At 35.8% G+C, this 27,437-nt stretch overlaps 1 protein-coding gene across 3 annotated transcripts; it reads right to left on the minus strand.

Moving 5' to 3' along the window:
• Positions 1–11,867: 11,867 nt before the first annotated feature.
• On the minus strand, positions 11,868–20,381 carry LOC129567674 (cuticle protein 21.3). Of its 3 annotated transcripts, XM_055444792.1 has the most exons (14): positions 20,265–20,381; positions 18,987–19,106; positions 18,794–18,896; positions 18,031–18,168; positions 17,768–17,854; positions 17,609–17,689; positions 17,450–17,527; positions 17,129–17,218; positions 14,711–14,800; positions 14,480–14,512; positions 14,318–14,407; positions 13,957–14,076; positions 13,273–13,297; positions 11,868–12,120 (listed from the first exon to the last, which is right to left on the minus strand). In XM_055444792.1, exons 1-14 carry the CDS (start codon positions 20,274–20,276, stop codon positions 12,060–12,062), a joined length of 1,128 nt encoding a protein of 375 aa, XP_055300767.1. In that variant the 5' UTR covers positions 20,277–20,381; the 3' UTR covers positions 11,868–12,059. The 3 variants fall into 3 exon arrangements, with proteins under 3 accessions (XP_055300767.1, XP_055300768.1, XP_055300769.1); XM_055444793.1 differs by lacking the exon at positions 14,711–14,800 and having other exon boundaries at positions 20,265–20,310; XM_055444794.1 differs by lacking the exons at positions 14,318–14,407; positions 14,480–14,512; positions 14,711–14,800 and having other exon boundaries at positions 20,265–20,309.
• Between the last annotated feature and the right edge of the window lie 7,056 nt (positions 20,382–27,437).

Raw genomic sequence — 27,437 nt, forward strand, 5'->3', positions numbered from 1 at the left:
ATAATAATAAAAGGATACGCTTTAAGCACCTCGTATTTTTAAACTGCCTATCCTCATCATTATCAGCTTTGGCCCATTCTCTCACTACGTGTGATTTTCTAACCACCACGAGTTTTTCATGTTTCGCATCATTCATTTGGTTGTATGTTTTGGCTTGCAGAAGCCGCGTAACATCGCATAATATTGAGACATACACACACAGTTGTTGACACGTTTTCTCTCTCTCTCGTGTTTTTGCCATTTTGGTGAGCAAAAAGTCGAGTTCGAGGCGTGTCGAGTAAGTTCAAGATTAATATTGTTAGTCAACATTAAATTACACATAAGCATCCGATGTACGCTTCCTAATTTGGCACCTCATCGAAGAAGCGTGCGTGTGTACGTACATGAAAATATCGAAAGATGTTTTTGTTTGTAACATCCATTGAGAGAGAAAAGAGAGCAAAGTAAACATTAGATCTGACTTTTTCTCGGAAAATCGTAACGATGACGAAACAGTTCATTGATTATTCAATTTCCAACAGTTTTAGCGTTCAAACAAATTCATAGAATCATTCGATCGATGTTATGGCTATAGAAAAATAGCAACAGGGCAATGTTTGGCTTGGTGGGAGAACATTTCGGTTCATTCTTTGGGCATCCTATCGCATCGATTTATCTTGCATTTGACATACATTCAAACAAGGCATTACAAAGAATTTTCCGTTGATTCTGACAATTTTTGCTTTTCATTCAACTTTCATTGGCTTCCCGCAGAGCTTCATAAGAATGTATATGTATTCGATAGCATTTCGCTACACAGAGCGTGAAATTTCAATTCTGATAATTCATCGAAAGATTGTGTAGCAAATAGTCGAAGAGAAACTTCAACTATATATATAAACTTGTTATCAAGAAGGTGTGTGTTTTTTTGCTTCCAAGCACAAATATCTGTAGGCAATACGAACTTTATGTGCATACAACGCTGGCACAAAGCGGAAGTGTGGCAGTTGTCAAGTTAGGCAGTTTGTTCATTTTCCACGATCAACAAAGCCCCCTCACAACAACACTTCCATCAAGATGCTAACTACGTTGTGCTGTCATGTTTTCGTGATGGATCTCATGCTTGGGCTTCTGAATACATATATATATTTATACATCCAGTCGCCCGAAAAATGGGCAACGAAAATCTTTCCTTTGACAAAGTAAATCAAATCAACGATTCCAAGAAGACCTCAAGTTAATGTTAGTTCATTTGAAAATGAAGCGAAGTGAATTGATGAAGAATGTGACGCTTTCAACATGGAATTTTCAATTTAAATTCACTTTTAAAATGCTTATCAAAATGCTACGGTTTTCTTTTTGTTCAACATTGATTCCCCTGTACAGGCTTCGATTGGTAATATAATGATGAAATTTTGAACAAAAGATAATAAACAGGTAAAGGTTAAATCGATCCAAAGTGTAACATCGATATATTTGTTTACCTTTTCCGAGTTCATTGAATGCGTGTGCGCTCGTTCCGCAATCAGAAGCCGTTTGAATTTGCATAAAAATAATAATGTGTGTATCGATCTCAATAATAACGAATGGCCTTGACCAATTTGGCACTTGAGCGATATGTATTCAAATTGCGATTTTATTTGTAAACTGGAGTAAATACAATATGGAGATTTATTATTATCAACAATGAAAAGCGCTGAGAAAATTACGTATTTTGTATAAAATGAAATTGATACTAAACAACGCAGCGAGGCAAACACATGCCATTGACGCATGAACTAAATTCGGTAAACTGAAACATATCTTTGTTTTTGGAGCAACGGTGTTACTTTCGATGCTCAGGTTGTTACTTTCGATGCTCTGAAAATACAACATCCATTTCACCCACATATTATAAAACCAGTGCAATCACTTTTTCCACTAATTTGCCGTTGATTTTTTCCGTACTTCTTCTGGTTCTTCCAGTTTTCGGTTGGCGTTGCTGCTGCTGCTACTTTGATTAGGTAATAATCGAAATGCACTTAACGATGGATGAGATAATACACACAGCATCCAATACTGAGCAGCCAACAAAGCAGCAGCATCCAAGTGAACGACAGTAACAGCTTGGATTTACGGTCATTTATTTTTACGTACTACATTGGCAATCTGGTTTTGGTTCGGTTCAACTCTGTGAAGTGCACATATGCGGTGCCGAAAGCCAAAAAGAGAAAGAGGTTTGCATGAACTGAAACATCGCACGTCACGGTACACGGTCGTTTGCAGCCAGCCAGCCAACCAGTAAACTTAATGCCAATTTAGTCTCGGTTATTGTGCTTATGGAAATTTTTCTTCCCTTTTTTTAACTCGCATATTTTTCAGCAATGGCAACGTAATTGGTTGGCATTTTGTAATCATACACCTGATAAAAAAAACCACTTTTTCATGATCTTGTAGAATTAACTCGACAAAATGATACTTCACAATACTTCAAATTGAATACGTACAATATACATTTGAGAGGGAGAAAGAGAAAGAGAGCGAGAACGTGATTGAAACTCACTTGAATCGATTGAAAATCAGTGTTCAATTTTCCGCTGTTGTTATTGTTGTTGTTCCAATTGTAAATGCCTAACAAATTTACGATGGTTATTTTTTGCACGTTTTCATTTCACCTTTTACTGCATTTAACAGAAACATACCGTGGCAACATGTGCAATGCATATTCGATTGAAACTGGCGATTTCATTCGCTGACATTTCCACACTGAGAAATCTCTGGGCGAAAAGAAGAAAAAAAAAGAGATTGAACGAAAAAAGCACCGTTTTATGGTTGTAGTTCAACTGCGAATGAGCGTTGATGTGAAATTGTTTTTTTTATGTCTTTTATACTTATTATTATTTCTTCACTCGTTCGCATATAATTTCAAGCGATCAGACACATGTGGCTGCAATGTAAAAACATGCCAATAAAACGCTAAATATTGTAGTTTTGTACGCATCAGCGGTGCTATAAATTCGATCGATAAACGACGTGTTACGGTTTTCATGAAACGCACATGATGTGTATCAGTTGGATATAATGGAGAAACTTTGTCATTTTCTCGAGGCAAATGTACGACAAATGAAAAGGAAATCATGTTGAGATAGATTTTTCGAGCAGTATCATCGTTATCCTTGATATCATCATATTTATTCTTTTTCGGTGTCACTCGGCGTCAAATAACTCTGCTTGCTTCTAAGATGATTTATTGCCAAGCATCGCAGTACATTATATTTTATTGGTATTGATTCTCTGGCTTCTCTGGTGAAATAAAACGTAAGAAGGTCACATACGAAGCGGGTATCAATAAAACCGAAATGGCAGAGATCGAGTAAATTGATGGCTTGGGACGTTGCATTGCTTTTTTTCGCATTATAAATTATTCACCAATCCATTTGTGATAATATAACAATTTGAAAATAATGAAACAGGTCATATCGATTCGAATTCATCATCGTTCAGCAGCGCGCATCATAAGTGCTCTTTTGACATTACAAACTTTCGATTGAAATAAACCGTATTTTTTCTCTCCTGCCGTAAACAATAGATTGGAAGTTTGATTGATTATGCAACGCATTCATAGTTACAATGGAATAATATTAATGTAACATTTGTAATGGAAACGATAAAAGGTGAAAATACTCGCTCATAATTAAAAAAAACACACAAGAATACATTCAACGGATGGATTCAAATGCCTGCACAGAGAGCAAGAGAAAAAAAGTACAGAGTAAATGTGTATGCGCTAACGTGTGCACGTTTCCAAGTTTCAATTTTCGACCGTCGACATATGAATGACAATTTCGGACCAATAACCAGTGTGTCGCACACTGCAAACATAATGAATCAAGTATCTACTTTCACGCATTTTTCGTGATTGCTTAATTGTTTGCGTTCCATTCGAATGCGGACTATCGTTCATTGTGTGTGCGCACACAGTGCGCGCACACTCGAATAAATGTTTCGATAATAATTTCATGTGAGATTTACACAAAAACACATCATCCACATTAACATTCAATGGAATCGCCGGTATGTGTGTGCCTCTGTTTCTCTTCGGGTATCACGAAGTTTGTTTGAATTCCGTTGATTTGATAGAATAAAAGTAACAAAGGAGTTTTTTCTTGGAAGAAGAACGGCAACAAAGCCTGTACAAATTAGGAAAATTTGAAATGATGATGAGAAGTCTTTTTTTCACATGACGGATTGGCACGTGAATAAGGTACGCGTTGTAGCGGAACATACATATTCCATTGCATTTTCGATGTATACGCTTTGCGTAAATTTGTAAACATAAAACCATATTAATGGCACTAAATGTGATTTGCGGGTGGAAGATGAAAAAAAAGCGTCTCTTATCAACTGAAGCAGCTTCAATTGTTTGATATAATGAAACGGCAGCGTGGCATTCATTGAAAATGTTTGCCACCGGTTTGAAGAAAATCGGCAAATATCACGTGCGTGCTTTGTTTGTCGTAGCGCAATTCAAGTATCTCGTATATAATTATATCTGTGCCACGGACATAGAATGTGAAGAAAAAATAGAAGAAGAAAAAATAGAAGAAGACGAAAAAGAAGATGTTGTGATTTCACTGATTATTCATGATATTGATCGACGCAATTTTGATACCCTCAAACGTCAAAAGTTAAATTCTTTTTTTCTTCTTTTTCCTGATTCTTCTGAATTAATACAAACTCCACGGTGCTTGTGAGCATTATTAATTCCGGCTTTCAAGCGATTTCTCACGACGTGCACTCATGCTGAATATTTTTCATCAACACACATACACACACACACAAAGTTGATGTCGAAAATGCGGTCAGATTTGTTGTTTACAGGAGATTGGCAATCGTCTCAAGGGGAAATTGCAGTATTTTTTCTTTCGTTATTCAATTTTGATCCCGTTTCATAAACTCCCAGTGGTTGCCAACGGTGAGAAAGCAAAAAAAAACAGAAACCAAATGGAAGCCACTCCATGACTAATTGAATGTGTACGAAGAGCACTCGGCTTTTTTCACGGCAGCGTAAATCTCGTTTGAATAAATTTAGATCCTTAAATTAGGATCTTTTCTAAACGTACTTCATGTGGTGCTTCTTACCTATTTTCACCGCTTTTCGAAACAAGTAAATGTACTTGCCTGTTCCCTTGGGTTCTGCCATTCATGATTGTAAAAAAAGACGAAAATTGTATGAAAACATCCACCTTGATGTTGGTTACATGATTTTACATTCAAATAATATTTATAATCAAATTAATTTCCAACATTACTATTTCCGCCCAACATTTCGCCGACTCCTGCTCGAAATTCTTCATAAAATCACGATAAAGTCATTGAATGTAAACAGATACAGATACGGATGTCTGCAAGAGATGTATGAATTTCTTGCAAATTGTTCACTTATGGAAATGTGTTGACGACTGAACGCACATTTTTTTGAGAGCAATTTTGCATTTTCCAGGGAAATTGGTAATGCAATCGAGTTGATATGACTATGTGTATTTCACAGTTTCAACATTGCCCGAAGCTTTCAAAGCACGGCCCATTAACAAATCCATGTCACAGAATATCGGCATAGAAAAATTCTCAAAGCATGACAATCCAATAGTTTCACGCGAAACCTACGTACGTTCTCCATTTCATTTCGCTTGATTAAGTTTTTGAATGAATTTCTTCTTCTTATGAATGAATTCATTCGAAATTTTATGTTTATTAAATTTTAATTTCCATTTCGAATACGAAAGAATACACATTTATTTGCATAGTTCCCCGTTAAAGCATGTACATTTAAATTTCATGTTTCAATTTAACGCAAACAAGTGTGCGATTTCCACATAAAAATCCTTTTGTCGCTGTATGTACGCCTTTGAGTTAGTGTTTGATCTTACGAACAGGAGCTGTTGCGTCGCCAGCCAGCCAGCCCACAGATCCTATTATCGTGATCACATCAAAGCGACAACGAAAATAAAACCAAAAGCCTAATGGCGCTGCTTCGTTATAACAAAAATGAAATAAATTGTATTAGTGGCTGTAATTTGAATGAGAACGTGTTCAGGCAAAGTGAAGTGTTCAACAGGATAGAAATGTTCCATTATTCATTGAGTATGGCCTCGTATAAATTGTGTTAGTGTAACCGAACATGGAATCATTTCATATTTTTATTTGTGTACACATCAAAGGATGTCTGCGAACAATACAAATTGACACAACTAGTGCTGTTACAGTAGCAATATGCGGAGAGGCACATTGGACTGGACACGAAAAACAACGACTGAAAAGCATTGTAAATGGATGAGGACACAAACAGTGAACACTTTTGAGCTATATGTGAACCACAGCATTCAAAGCATTGTGTTATCGAAATGTTGCCGAATTTTCAAAGGCACATATTTTGTTAGACGAGTTTCTATTCGTTATTGAGCAGCCCTCGTTAGCTTCAACAGTATTTTTTTTTTGTATAGAAATGCCAATACATTTGAACGTTGTGTTCAATGTGCATGATACTGTTAAATCGCCTTGGGCAAATGCAAAGCCATTTTGATCTGATTTTCCCTGTTCAATAATACATCGGCCACTTTATTGTAGTGACAGTTTGATTGGCTTGGATTTAATAGCAATCCTGCACATTAAACATTCATTTTACAGCATACTAACGCTTTGAAACGTTTTGTTAGTGTAAACACACACACACATACACACATATTCACTTTGCTGCGTCCAAAAATGCCTCGATTGAATTGACACCGCGTGCAATGGTTTCATGTACATGGCAAACTCAAGTGTCTGATAAGCTTTCTATATAACCAATAATGTTGCTGTAATTTTCACTTGAATGCCCACATATACCGCAAAATAACCAAATGCACAGCTTATTTTCAGAAAATATAAACTCCATTCCGTATTTAGATTGTGCATATGAACCAACCATTCTCGGAACTCCCACACCCACAAACACCACGCAATGAATTTGGTTGAAATGTTTCAATTAGTTCATATGCCCTTCGTTTATATTGCGTATTAATAATTTCGATTTATAGCATCCAGACAATGAAATTAGGGCAATCAAAAACAAATGTACTTTGAGAACAAAACTCTCGCTTCCATTGTTGTCATTTTTCGTTTGGCATACGACGTGATATCTCTCGAATGAATTATGATTGGATAAAAATAATGGAAATGACAACATTAAAGGGAAAGGTTTCTTTTTTGTTCATATCATAGACTCCGACTGCGGTTCGAACTTTAAAATCATCTTTTATTTTTGATGATGCGTGCGTTAAAGCGAATGAATCTAATCAATAGGCAATTGTTCTCAATTTGTGATGCTTTAAAAAACGCCTACCAGTATGCTTTTGTCTCGCATCAATGTGTATCAGTGTTCGGGGAGCAACTCATTTTCACCATGGCAACTTTTCAGCCGCTATTGTTCAACGTTCATATAGTATTGTCGTGACGATTTGATAGGAAAATAATTCAAGAGAAAGGAAACGTCTAAATGGCAATTTCTCAATTGAAATGTTCGATTTTTGGTGGTACTGTTCAAGCGATCTCTTTAGCTATATGCCAAAATGGATGTCAGTCTTTTTTTTGGTCCCCCTTTCCCAATGATTGAATGAAAAAAGAAGAAAAAAGCAAAAATTGTAACGATTTATAATAAATAGTACATAGCATTCGTCATATCCATTGCTTAAATATCAAAGTTGGACACCTTTTCGAAGCTTATATTTCATTTTCTTCGAATGGAAACAGAAAATGAGATAAATATTTCTTTCGATTTCAATCGAAATGGATGAGTGATCGAATGAGTTAAATGTTGAAAGCGAATTAATGTCAAGAATAAGACTCAATTAGATTTCTTCGTATTTGAGTTCGTCTCTTTGAATTGGTTATTTCTGGGAATTTTGTATCATTACCTAATATCCAAACTAAATGACATCGTTTGTGTTGATTCAGCTGATATTATATAAACCAGTTATGTTGATGATTAAATGAAAATGCCAATGAAATAAGTAATTCAATGAACAACGTCAGGAAAAAATGTAATTAACACATTTGTTGACATGTATTAATCAGATTAGGCCACTTTTCAGCATTCGTTGTGTACACATCTAATTGAAATTCAAAGAGTGAAACGGGCACGAGTCAACCATTTCCGTCGTTCATGTCCGAATAATAAACTAATAGTGCCAGGTTATGTGGTCAAAATCATCAATTCGTTTATATTATACATTCCGCATGCATTTGAAATGCGATTGCTTTCACGATATACTGATTGGGTCGTCATGGTATTTATTTTCAATGGGTTTCGGTTAATTGACACTATTTGAATGTCTACAAAAGAGTTTGTTTTGATGGACATTGCGCACCTTGCCGTCATTATTTTACTTATTACAAATCATGATTCGTCCAATTTGATGTGAGTTTTCTGACATTTCGAGTTATTATTTTGGCGTGGAAAATCGTAACGCCAATTAACTCGCATTTAGCAAATTATAAGATAAACGTTCGTTGCACTCATCGATGTCAAATTGATATAGGCTTGATTTCATTCAATTGCAAAGTCAAAACAATATCTCATTACGCTATTATCGGCATTTCTCTTGGAATTTTTCTATGTTTCGTCGGGCTTCTACCTCTCGCGTCATTATTGATCTTCACATCAACCGTACATTTTGGCTGATGTCAAAATTTCGACTGAAAAGAATTTGACTTCATGGAGAAAAGTTTAATTTTTTTTCAATTCACCTAATGGACTATTCGACTTGTGAATGGCAAGCATGTCAAAAGTTTTGCAAGGTTTTTTTTAACGAAACTTTCATCTTAACAAAAAAAAATTAGTTTTGCTCCAAGTCGAAATCATTGTTGAGTTAATTTGAATAAGTGCTTTCGGAAAGGAGGAAAAAAAGGAAAAATGTACACATCGTTCAAGAGCCTTGATGTATGTGTGGAACAATTAGGACGGCATCGGATTGCTTACAAAATTAGACTGACCGAACAATTTCAGACTCTTCAATGTCATACACGTTGCTTTGTCGGTAACAAAGTGCCAACATCATTTGAGAGTTAGGAAAGTCTTCCGTCTCAATAACCCAGAAAACGAGAGTTTCACTTAAAATAAGCCACCAATCGAGACAATTTAGAACAAAGACAATTTTTTTCAATCATATTTCATACATATTTAGATACATATTCAGTTCATTCTTCCGGCGGCTTTCTATGCGGCTTCCATTTTAAAGGAAATTGAATTTGTTTGTCTCTTTCTTGAGACAATCTGACGTAAGTAAAATCAAGTAAACAGAAAAAGAAAATGAAAGAAGTGATTTGCATTGAATAAGTGACCATTTTCCATGAATGCTGGATGCATACACTTTAAATAAGAACGGATTAGCTTGACGAATGCCTACAGCCATTTTCATCACGTAAATGTTAAATCACAGGAAAATTGAAGTTTTTTTTGTATTTTTACCGTGAAAAAAGATTGAAATGTGTAGGTTGTAATAAAAAAAACAGATTACACGGAATACTTTGCGACGCAATAAGGCTTTGGGTTACGTTGGAATTGCATCTCATTCGCATCCATAAATATTGTTTTATTTCTTATTTTATTCTACCGAAAAATGGCCTCAATGCATGTACATAAGGTCTTACACTAAGCAAGAAACTATTTGGAGATAATTTCAGAAAGACACTTAACTTGACCCTTTTCTTTAGGAAAACATTCAAAATTCAAACCCAAGTCAAACTCACACCAGATTTTTGATACTGTCAGTGATATTTATGCGACTACTTTGCACCGTTTTTGTTTCTTTTGAATAGAAAGTTCTTCCATTAAGTTTCTTTCTCATTTTCAAATAGTTTAAATTGAAGAAACGAGTAATTATTTTCGGAAAAAAATCTGAAACTAGAAAAAAAAACTCCATTAATTTAATTTGATTTCAAGTGGATGAGTGGACTATAGTCTATAGTGTATGTATACATACAGGCGTATTTATATAATACACTGTTTCGTTTTGAATTACTTGAAAAAGTAAACATTTCTTGGAAATTCGATGCGCAAATGAGAAAAATTTCCATTCCATTTCTTCTATTTGAAATGGGTTTCCATTTCATTTTCATGAAACGTAGATCCAGTTTGAATTCCATTTATCGCACAGTCATATCACTGGAATGTGTCCCATCGTAAAGATATCTAACTCGTTGGGGTTTATTTAAGTTTTGTCTGCGCAAAGCACACTCGAAGAATGTGAAATGGCAACGAAAATTAGCACACAGTCTCGGTGTTATTTGCTCATTTCATTTGTTTGTTGTATTATTCGTTGTGCGATTGCTATAACCAAGTGGCACCCGCTCATTTGAAATCCCATTTTATGAATACCTTAATAAACTTCACCGACAGCATTGTTTAAAATAATTTTTGTGTTTGTGTCGGTGGGTTCAGTTTTCATTTTCGGTTCAAAATAAGTAGGTATATATAAAGTGCCGGAAGATTGTAGCATTTGTAAGTTTTTGTTGAAAATTAATGTTTCAATGTGCATGCAAATAATGTGAAAATAAACTTTTCATGTCTCACCATTTTTTCTTTGCCTCGAAGATTGCAACCAAACAAAGGAAAACTTTAATTTTAATTACGTTCACTTCCATCTAAAGATGGGATTTTAAATGAGATATGAACAACGCGCGGTGCCGCGAGTAAACTGTATTTTGCGCATAAGTCAGGTGATTCAGTGGCCAAAGAACATGCATCATCAGGAGCGTGCGTATCGATTTTTTGTCTGTTCTTCGCTGTTGACGCGTTTATTCGCTCTTTATTACCAACGGACCGAATTGTTCTTAATACCATCATCTAATTAAAATGGTGCGAATGAAATTTAGGTGCGGTTAATGATGATAATTTTCCAGCAATTTTACCATATTACGCGGCACAAACAACAAAGTTTAAATCAATTCAAGCGTTCGTGCTTTGCAGCAGGGAGGATTTTTTTATGTATGTGCGTGTGCAAAATAATGGCGCCGCTTATAAATAATCCTGTTTGTGCGAATGACGAAAGAAAGAGAGTGCTAGAGAGATGGTAAAAATAGCACACTTAATTTATACTCCGGGGGTCATCAGTTGGTGCTATGGTTGCATCTATAATAGTTTCTTGCAAGTGAAAACACGGTGTTTTTATTCATACTGTGGTAATTATAAACATACAACAAAATCGAGTCTATTATCACGGCTTTTCAATGTCGAGAGAGATCGTGTGAGCTTTTGTTGCTTTTCAAGTGATGGCTCGCAAACGATGGAATTGTTTCCCCCATTCGTATCATGTTACATACGATGTGATTCGTGCGGAGAAACCATATGAGCCTGTCCCGGTGAACAAACAAACAGGCAACCAGTTCAAAACACGCATCAAGTGAATGAACACCGAGTGCGTTGTATTATAAATGACGGCAATGAACGATGAATGCGAAAAATAAACGCATATATGACACAAATTTAACCATTTGATATTTTTCACCGTTTTAAATATCTAACACGAAAATGTATTGACGTCGTTTTCGCATATATATTTTCGGTGGATATTTTATTGAACCGAGTGCGAAAATCAGTCGGTTTCAACGCATTCCCTTATTGCTTCAGTCAATCATTAAACATATGAACGTGTGCATAGCAATTACCTGCGGTTTTGAAAAGGATTTAGCGAACATTTACGTTCTAATCCCATTTATTAATATACTGCTGAAACGAGCACGCGCAATGAAATGATAATGAAGCTGAGAGTCGTATATAAATTACTTGCCAAAGTCGATTATGACATCAAAGTCTGACACTGATTACACCAAAAGGATTAAAATAAATGAGACTGTTAACGCGTTGGTTGTTTTTTTTTGGTTAAACTGTGAAAGTTTAATTTTATCAAAATTTTAATCGTCTGTGAGCTTCATATAGACAAAAGAAATTAGAATAAATAGACAGATGGAGAACTAATTCAGATGAATCTCGGGTGAGATATCATTTTTTTTCAGCGTCTTTCGCGAGCGTGGTGGAGATTTTTCTTTGCGGCCGATAGAAATTACCACGAATAGCTGGCACCTGGGCTAACAACTGATGCGGTGAATGCTGGAGCAACCGTTCTGCAAAGTGGAAAAACACCAAAAACTTTATTCATCAAACACCAATGGCCAAGGCTAAAAGAACTAGTTATTATGTGGAAGTTATTCCACGAAATTTATTTTATTTCTGCAAATTTAATATCCTTTTTCGTCTAATTTGTGTTGAAGTCTCATGTGATTTCCGTGAACTGCTAGCTTTTTAACGAACACACACGTACAATTCATTATTGCAAAATTCATTCAATTAGTTTAAAATGTTTCATGTTGATTTAAAGCGATAGTTTCCCTGTTCCCCCCTCCCGTATTCGTATGCGCTGCGAGCAACTATAAATTGCACATTTCGTTGCATCCGTTTTATTTGCGATTCATTTTGAATTTATGGCGCAATTGTCGGGCAAGATTGTGAATGGAAGGAAGTCTTTGCCATATTAAAAAACGTGTTAACGAGATACAAATTAAAACGATTTTGAGCACAAAAAAAATCGAGCGAATTTTCATTTCATTTGTATCCGCAATTCTGATTAATTAGTTGCACATGGAGAGTGTTACATGTTCGGGAAACGATAACAAATTGCTATGGATTTATTTTTTTCGAGTTTACCATGACTCAAACCTCGTAATCCCTTCAAGACTTTTCAACCGAGTTGGCAACATTTAAATCGGTGAATTTGTTACAATGAAATCATTCCCATGGAAGAGGAAATTACAACATTTCAATGAAAGTCATATGTTGCAGTTCACACCATGTGTTGACACATTATACTGGGCGTTTGTTCGCTTTTTCGTTTAATGCATTTGGTTTGAAACGTTTGAAATGTACATTTTCAATAATTGCTCGAGCGAAGCACGTACAATTGTTTTACTGGTTTTTTTTCCCTAAATAACACGATGGTTTTATGTTCAATCGAACGATTTTAGGGGGCGTTAAAAATGTCGCTACCCCATTGTGCACAAACAGGTGATAAATCTGAGGAATTACACAACTGGAGTGGTTTTTATTTTCATCTCGGATTGTAAAACGGCGGCAAAGGCACGTACTTGGGAACTTTTCCAAGAAGGAAGACGAATTGATGCACGTTTTCGTTGTTTACTATGTTGATTAAAGCTTTTGGTTTTATATGTTATATAAACGGATTTAATGGACGATTGTTAATTTCCTTATTTGAAACTTACTTAACGACGGGCGCATGTCCGAGTCCTAAAAAGCAAAAGAAACAAAAAAATTCAAACTAAATTAAAATAAATATCGAAAAAGCAAAACTTGAAATCAAAATGAACGAACGAATAAAAAGATTAGTTTGTGATTGGATGTGCCGGTTCGGTAAGTAGAAAATCGATTTAATTAAATTGCATTCAAAATCGAGCGCATTTTCAACATTGAGATAAAGATAAAGTAATGAAATTGCAATTGGACGTATGCCAAATTGAAGTTGCAGCTAGCGAATGCTGGTGCCAATAAATTACGCTTACTTAAGCGATTTTAGCGACAAATTAGGTTTTTTTTTTCGTGTTAAAGCTCATTAAATCAACTGAAACCGCAGTCCATAAATGCATAAGTGGTAAAATTTGGTCAGTACTAAATCATTTCATGCGCGCGGCTCCCTGAAAACTACTCGCATTTTTTTTTCTACATCTTCTAATTAATGACACAAAGAGGAGCTAGCTTTTTTTTCACAGCCATAAAAACGGAATGAGCAGATAGCTGATGAGAGAGATAGCTGTATGACATTGTGATCTTCCACTTTGCACTGCATAAGTTTTGTGAAATTAATTAAAGTATGATAATTTGACTGCGGTTTTTGTGGGTAAGAGCAACAACAGCATAAAAAAATGAGCGCTAAACTACGACACACATACCCAAAGTGGCAACTGGAGAGACAACTTTAGACACACCATATGCTCCATATCCTCCATATCCACCGTAAACTGGGGCAGCAACACTGTGCACTGGTGAAACCACCTTTGATACACCATAACCTGAAATCACGGATTTTTACGAGCTTTTGAGTTTTTTTTTCCATTATTAAAAAAAAAATCACATAATTAAAAAGTATACGACCAGAATAGTATACGATTATCATATTACGATAATGAAAAATTCTTGACAAATTGATGAAACATAATGAGTTTGTCTATTTTTATTACAAGAACTTTTAATGACTTTTTTGTAGGACTGAAATGTGAAACATATTCAACTTCGGGAATAGTTTAAACCTACCCAAACCATGTCCATAAGCACCATAACCACCGTAGACTGCTGGGGTGGCATGAGCACCATAAACCGCTGGAGCAACTACTTTGTTATAACCTGCGGAAAGAAGTTTAATTTAAGCTGATCAACAACATTGGAGAAAATGATTTGCTAGTTTTTGGTACGTACCATAAGCTGGAGCAGCGATTCCATGGCTATAGCCTAGTCAGAATAAAAACAAAAAGTTGGATTAACTATCGAAAATGATAAAATGTTTGTGATTGACTTAGCGAACAAATACAATACGTTGATACGGTCAATGAGATACTCTTTAAAACGATGTTCAAATAGCTAACAGGCTAAATTCGATTCCTCTCACCAAAGAAGCATAACAAGAGGGAATTTTAAATCGTATCCTACCTAAGGCGGGTGTGGCATATCCGTGGCTGACCACAGTCGAAACGGGTGAGACTACTTTCGAAACACCGTATCCACCATATCCAGCATATCCTATAATTCGAATGTAAACATTGTTGAAAAATTAAAAATTCCCGTGGAAAATGCTTCGAGGTACATCACGAAGGACGGTAGTCCGACAAGTGACGCACCATAGACTGTGCATTTCAAGCCAAATATCAAAAAATGCCAGTTTTTGCGTCACGAGTATATATACAGTAAATATGCTATTTTCTCAGGACACTATTTGGGCCCCGGCATGTTAGGTGCCGTTGGAAAGGTCTTGGCCCAAATAGTCGGAAACACCATATCCCCCATGCCTAAAGTGTGGTCTAGGCAAAAATATAGCGGTTGGAAAATTTCGATAAATTTTCAAATCTATACCCATATGTTACAAAGGGGGTATCCAGGGGTACCCAGGGGGTGCCCAGGAGGTGTCCAAGAGAAGCTCCTCCTCGCCACCTTTCCAACGCCGGTCTAAGTGCCCCGATTGGTCCAAAAACGAAAAAGTTATGGGCATTGGCAGTTTGATCTCGATTTTTTATGAAAGTACTAGCCGAATCGGCTCGCTTCGCTCGCCGTTTTGGCTAGAATTTGTTCCCAAACAATGATTCTTTTGTTTTGATCCAACCTTTTCTTTATTTTTTCTTATTGTGATTTGAATATTATTAGTGCGATTAATTAACATTTTCGTTATCACTATCCGAGATGGTGACCATGTTCATCTCCGTTCCAAACCATTTCATTTGATACCAATATCGATTATCCACATTAATGTACATTGTATGGAAAAACAATGAAATTTTTTTTTTCGTCAAACTCCGGAAAATTTCATTCGAAAATCAAAACGGCATTTATAAGAACCATCTGGAGGCCGCGCGAAATCAAACGGCCCGCATAACATTAGAACCATGAATCAAAAAAAGGAGAGATAACTGGCTACATACACACACACACACACACACACACACACACAGAGACAAACATTCAGTTTTATATATATAGATTGATTTGTGCGTCCGTTCGTCCGTGTGTCCGGAAACTTTTTTGACCCCCACAGATTCCGGTGCCGATATGCCTAAGCTGTAGCTGGTGTCGGGCCACATCGAAACCCGTCCTCAGATTGACATTTGCATTACAGGAGAGCTGGCTATGGCTTCACTAGTCTGCATGTATACGATTTTTTCAAGTATTTATTTCGCACACTAGATCAACTCAGACACCCATCGGGCACAGTCAGCTCGTAATTATTTGAGAAGACCTTCAAAAAGTTCCATACACACATGCCAATGTTTATGTGATATAAAAGAAAAAAGTCGATTTTTATGAAAAATCGACCCCCTTAAATTTCACACCAAACGTGATTTCTCAAAAATCAGCCCTACAATGTTTTACCAAAAACTGAGCGTTTGTAGCCGGCCACCATACCAACAAAATGGCATATGCCACATATCCGGGAAAATTCGTATTTCGAAGTTCTGGGCATAGGCAATTCATCAATGAACGGAATTTGTACGAAGAGTCACATTCTACGATGAAATTGCTGTCAAAAATACGCGTCTACTGGCTGAAAAAGGCTCAAAAAAGACCATATCCGCTCAATTTTCGACGAGCAATCGATTAAAAGTGGTCACAATGCGATCTGAGGGCATTTCATGGTCGAAAAATAGGTCGGATTGAAGTGAATTTTTCAACTTGCTCTATTTTCACTGAAAATGACATTTTTGTTCGGAAAACACGTAAAATACACCTCTGACGTCGTTTTGGTCTTAGAAAACTGCTATTTTTTCGCGAAAATAATGGGAGTCCACGAACACTTGAATATCCATTTCGTTGTCATTTTGGTCATAAATCGGTATTTTTACATCTGAATGTATGAAATTGAACTTTTGTTCGGGGGATACATAAAAAATGCACTTTCCAGAGCTTTGGTGGTTGGAAATTAATATGTTTCAATGAAGTAATGGGTCTGAAATTACTTCAAAACTCTTTTAATGGATATTTTGAAATTTAAACACATTTTACAATGTCCAATAAGGGGAAAATGGGACTTTTTTAATGAAAGTGGAAATTTTCTATTTACAAAACTTGTGAAATTGAACTAAATTCAAAAGTCGTGACGCGATATTGTTCTTTATTGTAAATAAATTTTCACAAAAGTGAATGTGAAAAACACTTTTGAACTTCGTACCCAGAGGTAATACAGCGTCAAAGCGTCACTCAAAATGATATCAGTCATTTTGAGTGGTAAATCCACGCACAGGAGCGTCACTCCATTTTAACCTCGTCTAGAGGTTTTTCATCTGATTTTTCTTACAATACAATGCGGAAAAAAGCAATTTCCGGACCATAAAATCGAATGAAAAAGTGATTTGAACTTACCCAAACCATGTCCATAAGCACCATAACCACCGTAGACTGCTGGGGAAGCATGGGCAACACCATATGTCGGTGAAACTACTTTGCTATAACCTGAAAAATAAAACAAACAAAATGTTTGAAAGTAGCTAAAACGTTATGGAATGTTGATGAACGATGTTTTTCTGAACACTTTATGGAAAGCGACAAAAAACAATCAACTTTTTGTGGGAAAAGCAAAATTATTCTTCTGGGTTAAAATTTCAAAGGAATTTCAGTAAATACTTGAGTAAATTTAGCGAGATTTATTTCTATTGATTCTCATTATAAATGTGTGAGTATTACCATAAGCTGGAGCAGCAATTCCATGGCTAACAACGGTGGAAACAGGTGCAACTGGTGCCACAACTTTTGATGCGTATCCTGCAACAAAAATGGGCAAAAATTAGCACAATTATTACAACATTTAGCGATGTTGTACAGGTAAGATAAATGTGACCTCACCCAAACCACCATAACCACCGTAGACTGCTGGAGCGGCATGAGCAAGTCCGTATGGCGAAACAACCTTCGACACACCATAACCTAAAGTATTATTTTATTAGCGATAAACTTTACTTCTTTCATAAGCTCGAAGCTTTGAACGGATCAAGTGTGACAAACCAGCGGCATAGGCAGGAGCAGCATAGGTAGGAGCAGCATAACCATGACTGACGACAGTTGAAACTGGTGAAACCACACGGTTGTAACCTACAAACGATATGAATGCAGTGAACCAAGAAGGAAGAGATAACAACAAGAAAAAGAAACAAATGGTCATGAGTGGATGTTATTGCTTTTGAAATTATTCTTTTGACATGATTCCGTTGCACATATCCATCATATTTTCCAAGTTTAAATGATAGCGTAACACAACAAACACGTACCATGTGCATAAGCGCCACCATAAACAGCAGGGGCTGCATAAGCTCCGACTGGTGAGACTACTTTTGATACGCCATAACCACCATAACCACCATAGCCACCAACGACAGCTGGTGCAGCATAACCAGCATGGTATCCACCTGCAATAGAAATATCAAAGCTTTTGAGGATATCTTAGTAAAACAAACTTCTTTGACGCAAGTGTTTCCGATGGAACTGTGTGGATTCGGTTGAATTGGAAAAATCAATTCAAGCCAATCTGATTTTTCAATTCTAATCAAAACTGGAATTGAACCACATTCTTCAATAATTGACATTTATTGATGGAAAATATGAACAATTTTGACTTTGACAAACCTGTCACATTGAAATATTTTCGCAGAAATAGTTCTCATTTTTCGTTCACACTCTCTCTATGCATTTTGATATTTATCATTTATTCACTTTAAACTTCGTATAGCGAAACTAATTCAAAAGACGCAAAACTAATGAGAGTGAAAAAAAATTACCGTGGAAATTATTCGGAACGGCAATGCCATACAATTTGATATACAAACAGGTTGAACATATGAATTATTATGATAATGAGAGTGGGTAACGCAAATTTAATCGACTTTATAATTTATGAGCAAATAAATTACGTAATAGAAACGCACATTGTATTCATATATGATACACGGCAAAAAACAACGAACAAAAATTGGCACAAAGATTCAAATGAGACTGTAATAGAGGTAAACTGAGACTGTAATAGAGGTTGCTTACCAAGAACGTCGTTACTTTGGCGTGAGTTTGATACACGTACTGAAGAGTGGGCAGAATCAACGGCTTTTGAGTATGATGAAACGACATTTTGTCCATAGAGTCCCTTTGAAGTGAAAAATCGATAAAATTACACACGCCACCGAAAAAAAAATATGTGCATATTTCACCCGAATAAAAAAGAAGGTTAACATACTTTTACGGTGTGTTCTTGTTGCGAACCCACATATGCATGGTCTCCACTTAGAGCAGCAATTGAATATGCCGCCGGTCCGCCAGCTTGTACATATGCAACAAATGCAGCCAAAAATACCAACTGGAAATTACAGCATCAACAAAAATAAAGAAAAATCGGATGAGATAAATATGAGTAGAATATTTTCTTTTTGCACAAAACATTAAACACTTGCACGTATACACACGACAACAAACAAAAATTCTTGCACAGCTGTACAAAGCAACCAATCAAATGTACATCCGATTTTATGAATAAAACACTCATATCATAATCCGATCAAACACATGTCTCGTCGCTTTGATATTCATATTCGATATAAAATTTTCAATTTTGATCGTGTTATATTCAAGTACATTCCATATTAAACTCTCAAAGTCACTTTGCATCGCACCGAATCGAAACAAGTCGCAACACATCACATATTAGCTCATTCAATTTCATGCAGAATGAAATAGTTTGACGCTGTTTCTCCATACTCTCTCTTTCTCTCGCTGTGTAGATGAGCCCAATTGTTGCGAATCACAACGTGATAAGTGGTAAATTGTGTTTCCGTTTATAACAGTTATTTACAATGCCATCGGTATGTGTACGCAGCTGTAGTAGTGGGTCGTTTAGATTGGAAAATGTGAGGAAATTACTTTGAAATGCGCTGTGACACAGAATACTTGAGTCTTTGAAAAGAAACGACTGAAGCCACGAAAAAATGTACGTTTGCATCCTTTCAACATCTTTTGTTCGCTTTACGTTTCTATTATGAATTCGCCGGCATTTAAAGTAAAGCCATAGCAATTCTTCCTGTCTTCGTTTTTCTCTTTCTTTTATCCAATTGCTTGGAAAGCGATGTCGCGAGCAAAAAAAAAGTATGCGGCAGTCAGATCAAGTCTTTAAGTTTGCAAGAATATAGTGAAACACTGAAAAACATGCTTCCGTTCACAAAGGATTTATACACGTCGATGTGATTGTCAGAGTTATTTCAACAAAAGCATTCCTCCACATTGTCGAAATTAAATTCTGAAAAACTTGTTTCGCCGAATCGAAAAAATACGAGAGACAAAAGTGAGCATCTCGAATAATTTCGATAAGAATGGTAATTTTTTTGTGTTTATTTTTCCGAAACTATATTAATCACAGACATATTTCATTCAGCGATGAAATTGGAGCAAGAAAAAAAAACACGTAAAATGCTAGAGCACTTATTTTCGGTAGATTTGATATTAACGCTCAATCCCTTCATACCTTAAAAGCCATCTTAATTTACAACAAATTCTAATTGCACAACTGAATGGTGTCGCCGAAGTTTGTTCGTGCTACAGTTCAAACACCAACTACAGAAATAATTGGCATCACTTGTCTTTTTATACTCTTTTCCAAGTGTAACTCAAACGAAGCAAAGGAAAAAAAAGCGATTATGATTCTGGAGGGCATGAAATGCACCTTTTTTTCATATTTGGTGTAATTCACAAAATCTCGAATAGGAGTGTTGCGTTGCATTGTGTGCATATTATAAATGCATTGGTGCACACTGCACACCGCACACACACGATTTGCGAACTGCACGCGTTACACGCCGTTCATGTATTTGTCTAACGTATCAATAATTGGCAATAACATTTACGGCCAATTGAAACAAGATCATAGAATTTGTTACAACGAGAAGTCAATGAATACTCTAGACATGGTGTACGCATGCAGCGGCAGCGACGCTCACGAATCGAGATTGAGTGTGCCTGTGCATACGAGCTATGCCTCATAATATGTTTATCTCAATCAAGAGTGTTTCATTTAATACATTTAATAGTTTCGCATAATGTTTAATGGATATTACGACTAGCCACGGTTGTGCGATGTGAATATCGGACCTTTTTTCATTCTCTCAATCCGTTACTATACTCGGTCCACTATCTTGATTTGTTGGCCATTTAAAACTTATATCACATCAATTTTTCTCAACTCATTTTCAAACGGTCTTGGTGTGTAGTTTTTTTTCTGCCTGTGCTTCATTGCTCAAAGTCAAACTTGTAAGCACCATGAATGTGCATTTCATTCAGTGCAATTATTATGTCTGTAACCTTTTCGATATGGTTGAAAACTCTTGATTTCGTAGTTTTTTTTTAAGAAAAAAAAAGCGGAGAATTTTTTTTCTGGTTTGAAAAGTTCAGCGTTACTTGTAGCTTTTTCTTGGAAGCAGTGGTTATAATTCTTTTGAGTTGAATTTCGGGCGAAACGTTTGAATTGCATTTCTGACAAATAGTCAACCTACATCCGAATCTTTGCAACAAAGTTTCGAGAGAGCAATTCAACTATACTTCAAACAGCGTCTGTAAATTTGAATAATATTCTTTTTTTCTTCTCATTATTCTATTCAGCTCTTTTTGAACTCCCCAACACGCAATGCAAGCGCGCGCGTGGTCACAGCCAAACGCATTTTAAATGTGTGCAACTTTAAATGTTCATCAATATTCAGTACATGTTTCCTTTAAATACGAATTTGATTTTGTTTTCTTGGAACATGAATAGTTCTCAATCAAATGTTGGATTGTTCGCAATGAATGAGAGTGTATTCGCATGCACAAAAGATCAACAGATTGATAGAGTGGGCGAGTAAAACAATCGGTAATTTGATCAATGAACCTTGAAGATTACGCAAATCTCAACAATTATATAAGAGCCATCAGTTTGGATTGAAGGCATCAATCAGAATGTATAATTGAATTTTCATTCGATGTACTGAAACAATACGAAATTTCTCCACGTAAAATCCAAAATTCCAATTATCATACTCTTCATTCACGGAATTCTTTTACGTAATTTCTTTGATAAGCAATCGTATGCAATTTGATACCATTTCGTCTGATGGATTTCTGTCTGAAACCTTTCAAAAAAGCGCATGGATGTAATTAGAAATCATTGAGATTTATATCGATTTATATGCGAAAAGCATTTAATTTTAAAACAAAATAATTCACTAAATGCAAACGGTCGTATGCGTTTGGCGTGTGTTTGGTACTTTGAAATCAGCGGCCACCATCAACAGCTCACAACGTTTCAAACCAACACGATTTCGAACTCAAAACTCTGACATATTTAATCCAGCCAAAAACTTGCAGTGCCACATTTTGCACATTGCTGGAATGTGCCGTATAGTCGATCATCAGTGTGCGTAATAGCGACGTGGTGTAAGGCCGTAAAAGCGACAGTTTTGAGTCAGCACAAGCTGATCGCCGGCACATGAAATCCGATCTAAATGCGTATTAACCCACACAGCCGTGCCGTACATCGCTCAAGCGAAATGTGTGTGTTTGCCTTTTTGGTTTGGCAAAATGCGAACACAAATCGGTGCAGGCCGTGTCGTTGTCATAAAATGAACTTATCATATATTTCTAAATTTAATTCGACATTACATAATACCAGGTTGATATTTCATTTTCACAGAGCGTTGTCCATGCCTCATTCATGACTTTTACGTACGTATTTATCGCCACTTGCGTCCAGTTGCCACAGTTTAACTCCTTCCATGGTATTATTACGGTTTCATGTCGTGTCGTTTCTTTATCTCACCGACACACAGTTCAAATGGTGGCGGTTGAACTGGCATTGCTGGCGGAATTGAACAATGTGGCACACCGATTTTCTTTCTCTTCTCTCGGTCCTTTGGATTGTGCACATCGTTCACACAACGCAATTGCCCAATCATTGCAGACACTGATTTACTTCTATTTCTCTTGCTCTATTTACGGCTATCCAACCTCACGAGCCATAAATTTTCATGCAAAATTGTAATAATTTCGGGTGTAAACTCGTGCATAAATACCATTTTCTGCCATCCATAATAAATGGCAATTTGAATTATTTGCACCAAATAAACGTACCATATATATATTCTCAAAAATGTTGGATTTTGGAATAGTTTATTAACTGAGGCATTTAATGAGTCTGACACAATTCTGGAATCAATTGCTTATGCTGAAATTGTGCGGTTGTTGTTTTTTTGTTCGTTTTTTCGAACGAAAGTCATTGCCTTGATATTTAAATAAATTTATCATCTTGAATGGAACAGGCGGTATATGCTTCATTTCTGCGGTGCTTTAATTTAAACCATCCATTATTTTAGACAATTTCATTTTCGCCGAACGCAAAATCAGAACAAATGTTTGCAAAACAAAATCGGAATGTATTTTTGTTCAATATCCAACAAATCGTAGAGCGGTTTTAGCTTTTCGAACCAATTCGTTAATAATTTTTCTTCTTCTCGTTTCCACTAGAATGCTAACATATTTAGACAATAACAATATGCATAATGCTCCTTGATGATGCGTCATATCTTTTTCGGATCTATGAGTACTGATGCAGAAAAAATGAAAGCGAAATAGTTCAAATGAAGTGAAGTCTTTTTACAGGCTCTGCTATTCGAATTCCATAGCAAAAAATGAAACAGAACTTGAACGAACAATTGTAAATAAATGTCTAAAGGAATAAATTTTTTTTTCCGAGCCTTCGAGAATGAAATTGATTTAAAAAGAATTTGTTAATGATAACGCTTTAAACGTGTGCTAATATGTATTTAATATACATTTTTTAAATGTTTAAATGAAGCGAAGTCTGTTTTTGAATTTCTGAATTCTGTTACTAATTGCATTCGAAAACAAGACCGCAGATCGTCGCTTCGCTTCGCTCTGCGTTCTTGAAGCTTGCAAATTTAAGGGGTTTAATTAATTTGATGTTTCTCATCAAATTATTATCGTAAGCACTACATGGAATGTGATTTTAATCGTAGTATACTTTTTGTATGCAAATCATTTTAATATTGTCAAAAATAACTAAATAAATTCATCATGTACATTCAATGTGAATGGTCATCGTACATTATTTCACATTGGCAACGAAAAAAGTTTTGTTTTGAGTTATCTCAAAATTGAATTACAAGAACATGATATTATTTCATTTTTGCAATTAGGCGTAATTGCTTCATTTGAAATAAAAAATACGGATATTAAAATGATTTAGTTTACGGTCCAAAAAAATGGCCTAAAGACTCTTAAAATTTTCTTGGGAAAAAAAATCAACTACAGGGCTGGAATTCTAAGTCATTCCACCAAAATCATTCGGAATTATTTTTTTTCGTACATAAGACCATATTGGAGTGAAAGAGAGAGATTCCACTATTTTTCAGCGTTCCACCGGAATTATTTCTCACACATTCCACTCTTCCTTGAGTTATCGGAATAATTCCGGTGGAATGCTGAAAAATAGTGGAATCTCTCTCTTTCACTCCAATATGGCTTATGTACGAAAAAAAATAATTCCGAACGATTTTGGTGGAATGACTTAGAATTCCACCCCAGTAGCCTACATTCCATGTAGTGCTAAAAATGGCTTTCATCATTTAAAATGATTCATTTTGAATCGTTGCATTCCCTCAATTCATGATTATTTGGAAGTGAACTTATTAAGTGGGAGTGGCTTATTGATGAACCACTTTGTTTTCCAGTATTCTACGATATTCCGGAAAAATTATTACAAATTATTCTAAAAAGATCAATTTCATACTCAAACATTGGACATTCACTAGATTTTCGCGATTTTCATTGAGCATTTTTACTTTTCTGCGAAAATCCCACTAACCGTTCGGAATAAGTCCAAACAAGCTTTTTGGAATCGTGTCTTAGAATCCAAAAAAAAACTGGTTTAACTTTATATTTTGGTCGAACACAACGTAAGAATACGTATCATTGGTGCCCTCTGCGCTAAGAGGCGTCGATGTGATAAGAAAATGCGCTGGCAAAGAAAAAAGATAAGAAACCATCTGGGAAGGTGAATTCATTCACCTCTAATCAAATGTAACATTTTCATCTCCTTTCGCAAAGTACAATAATTCTATTAACCGTAAATGGATTAAATTAACGCACCTTACTTCAAGAAATTGCATAAAATGGACGAAAAATGAAACCGAAAAAGAGTGAGTAGCTGAAAATCTGGTTATAATGTGTAGCAAACTGGTTTCAATCTCTATGGTGTATGATCAAATTTATTGATTGTTTCAACGGTTTTCTTCTTTTTCACATCACGTCGTACACTTTTTTTTGCTCTTTTTTCACTTTTTCTCCGTATGTCGGTCGTTCGCATTATGTTCATTTTTTGTCAAGTGTGCTAATCTCATCGAAAAATTATGAATAAATTATATGTCTTGACTTTTTTTCGCTCTTGATTCAACACTTTTCTCTCAGTCTCAATTCACATCGTTTTTTTCTCAGTTGTTGATTTAATGCAGCAAATGTTATTAAATAATAAGTGGTAAGACTGGCAAATGTTGAACGATGTGTTGCGAAAATGGCAAAAGAGCATAAACACACACACACACACCGTCGGCCAATTCCATTTGAACCAAAGTCAATCCGATTAAAAATCTGAAACGACAAAATTGTTTTTAGTGCCTTTAATGGTGTTTATGTATCGTGCGCGCAATTCGCGTTGAATGACCAACACACAAAAACTCTGCTGGCTGCGTCAGTGCAGGTCTCCGTAATTTTCCCATATAAAATAATGTGCTGCGAAAAAATTATCATTAGAAGACTAAATAACTGATGGAATTTCCGTGGCAGAATATGAGTTTCAATTATATTTCCACATAATCAGCCCCGAACACGTGCGAAAAAGGACCTTTATTTGTACAAGACATGGCTACATGTCGAGCTCGTTGGTAAAAAATACGTAAAATACCAAGAACGCAGCAGCAGCAACATGGTTTGAATTACATTTTACTTTTCCGTACACAACGTGTCAAGGGAAAGTATAGAAATTGGTCCCGAAAACTTTTTTCGCAAAATTAGCTTAGATCATCATAAAAACTAATGAAATGCGTAGAAAACCACTTTTTGAGACACTTTTCCGTTCGTGTGCCGTCGTCGTTGTCGTCGTTGTCGTCGTCGTCATAACGAGAACATGACGTATTTGAAACGTCTAACTCCATCTTCGGATTTTTCCAGCAGTTGTGTTCTATTGAGTTGCGGTTTTAACTATTTTTGGGCGAAATTATCTCAAAAGTATGCTAAAATGAGTTATTTGTCATGCGAACGCTCAAACGACTACTGTTAATGTACGCACTGATTCAGTAGACATGCAATGGTTACTAGATGACAAATTTACAATACACTCGAGTGCATGTATTTGCGTGTACATTTCCGGTAGCCGTTTGAGCGTTCGCATAACAAATAACTCATTTTTGTATATTTTTGAGATAATTTCGCCCAAAAATAGTTGAAATCGATACTCGATTCACAACTACTGGAAAAATCCGTAGATGGAGTTAGACGCCCGTACCAAATGTAATGTATTGAAACTCCATATACATGCTCGGAGTATGGTCGTCGTAGCTGTTTGTAAACACGATAACTCAAAAAATAATTGAGATAATCAAAATCTGAAAGTCCCAAAAGTTTTGTATCCGAAAAACTTAATTTAAGTTCGAAGATGAGCCATTTTCGATTTGACCCTGGGATACTTGCCCTAAGAAAAACCTCAAAAAATTTACACTTTTGTATGGGAGGTACCTGTGAATCGACTCCTATTAGCTTCAAACTTTCTGGGGTTTCATTTTTTGAGAAAAAAATAAGATTCTGAAAGTTTGAAACCAATCGGAGTCGATTAACTGGTACCTCCCATACAATTTTTTTGAAATTTTCACTAAAATTACCGATTTTTGGACAATTTTGTATGGGAGGTACCCGTTAATCGATTCTGATTGGTTTCAAACTTTCTGAAGCTTCATTTTATGGAGAAAAAATAAGATTCTGAAAGTTTCATGTTGATCGCATTTACAGAAGTTTGATTTTTTGCCCTCAATTTTTGTGGAAATTTTCTTGGAAAAAATTGAGGGCCAAAAACCAAACTTCTGCAAATGCGATCAAGATGAAACTTTCAGAATCTTATTTTTTCTCCAAAAAATGAAACCTCAGAAAGTTTAAAGCCAATAAGAATCGGTTTACGGGTACCTATCATACAAAATTGTCGAAGTTTTAGTTAAAGTGACCGATTTTTCAATTTATTTTCTACATTATATTTTCACTGCCTTTATTCCAAGAAAATTCACAAAAAATAACCAAAAGTACATACGGACAACGCAGGCCAACGGTACGGAAAAGTTCGGGATTACCAATGTAATTCTTTTTATTTTTTTCATGTATCGAATGGCCTTAGAAACAATCAGTTTCATTTGCCTTTTATGGCCGCATACACTTTCAACGCACATTGTTCCAGCAATGTTCATTTGTCTAATTGAAACACTGTTATCGCCCATTAATTGGAATATTTTTGGTCATTGGCGAACGCGTATGGAATTTTCTATCCAAAATTCCGAATATTGTGCGTATGTTTAGTCGCAAAAAGAAAAATGGATCGATTGTGCAAATGAAA

Source organism: Sitodiplosis mosellana, unplaced genomic scaffold, assembly GCF_009176505.1.
Source record: "Sitodiplosis mosellana isolate CC-2019 unplaced genomic scaffold, AAFC_SMos_1.0 Smas_scaffold_12, whole genome shotgun sequence".
In the NCBI taxonomy this organism is placed as follows: domain Eukaryota; kingdom Metazoa; phylum Arthropoda; class Insecta; order Diptera; family Cecidomyiidae; genus Sitodiplosis; species Sitodiplosis mosellana.

Excerpts from the sequence above, each read along its gene's own strand:
- LOC129567674 (XM_055444792.1), bottom strand. Across the intron at positions 18,897-18,986 it reads AACAAGAACACACCGTAAAA|GGACTCTATGGACAAAATGT; the intron begins GTATGTTAACCT and ends TTCACTTCAAAG. Across the intron at positions 14,513-14,710 it reads ATATGCCACACCCGCCTTAG|GCTATAGCCATGGAATCGCT; the intron begins GTAGGATACGAT and ends TATTCTGACTAG.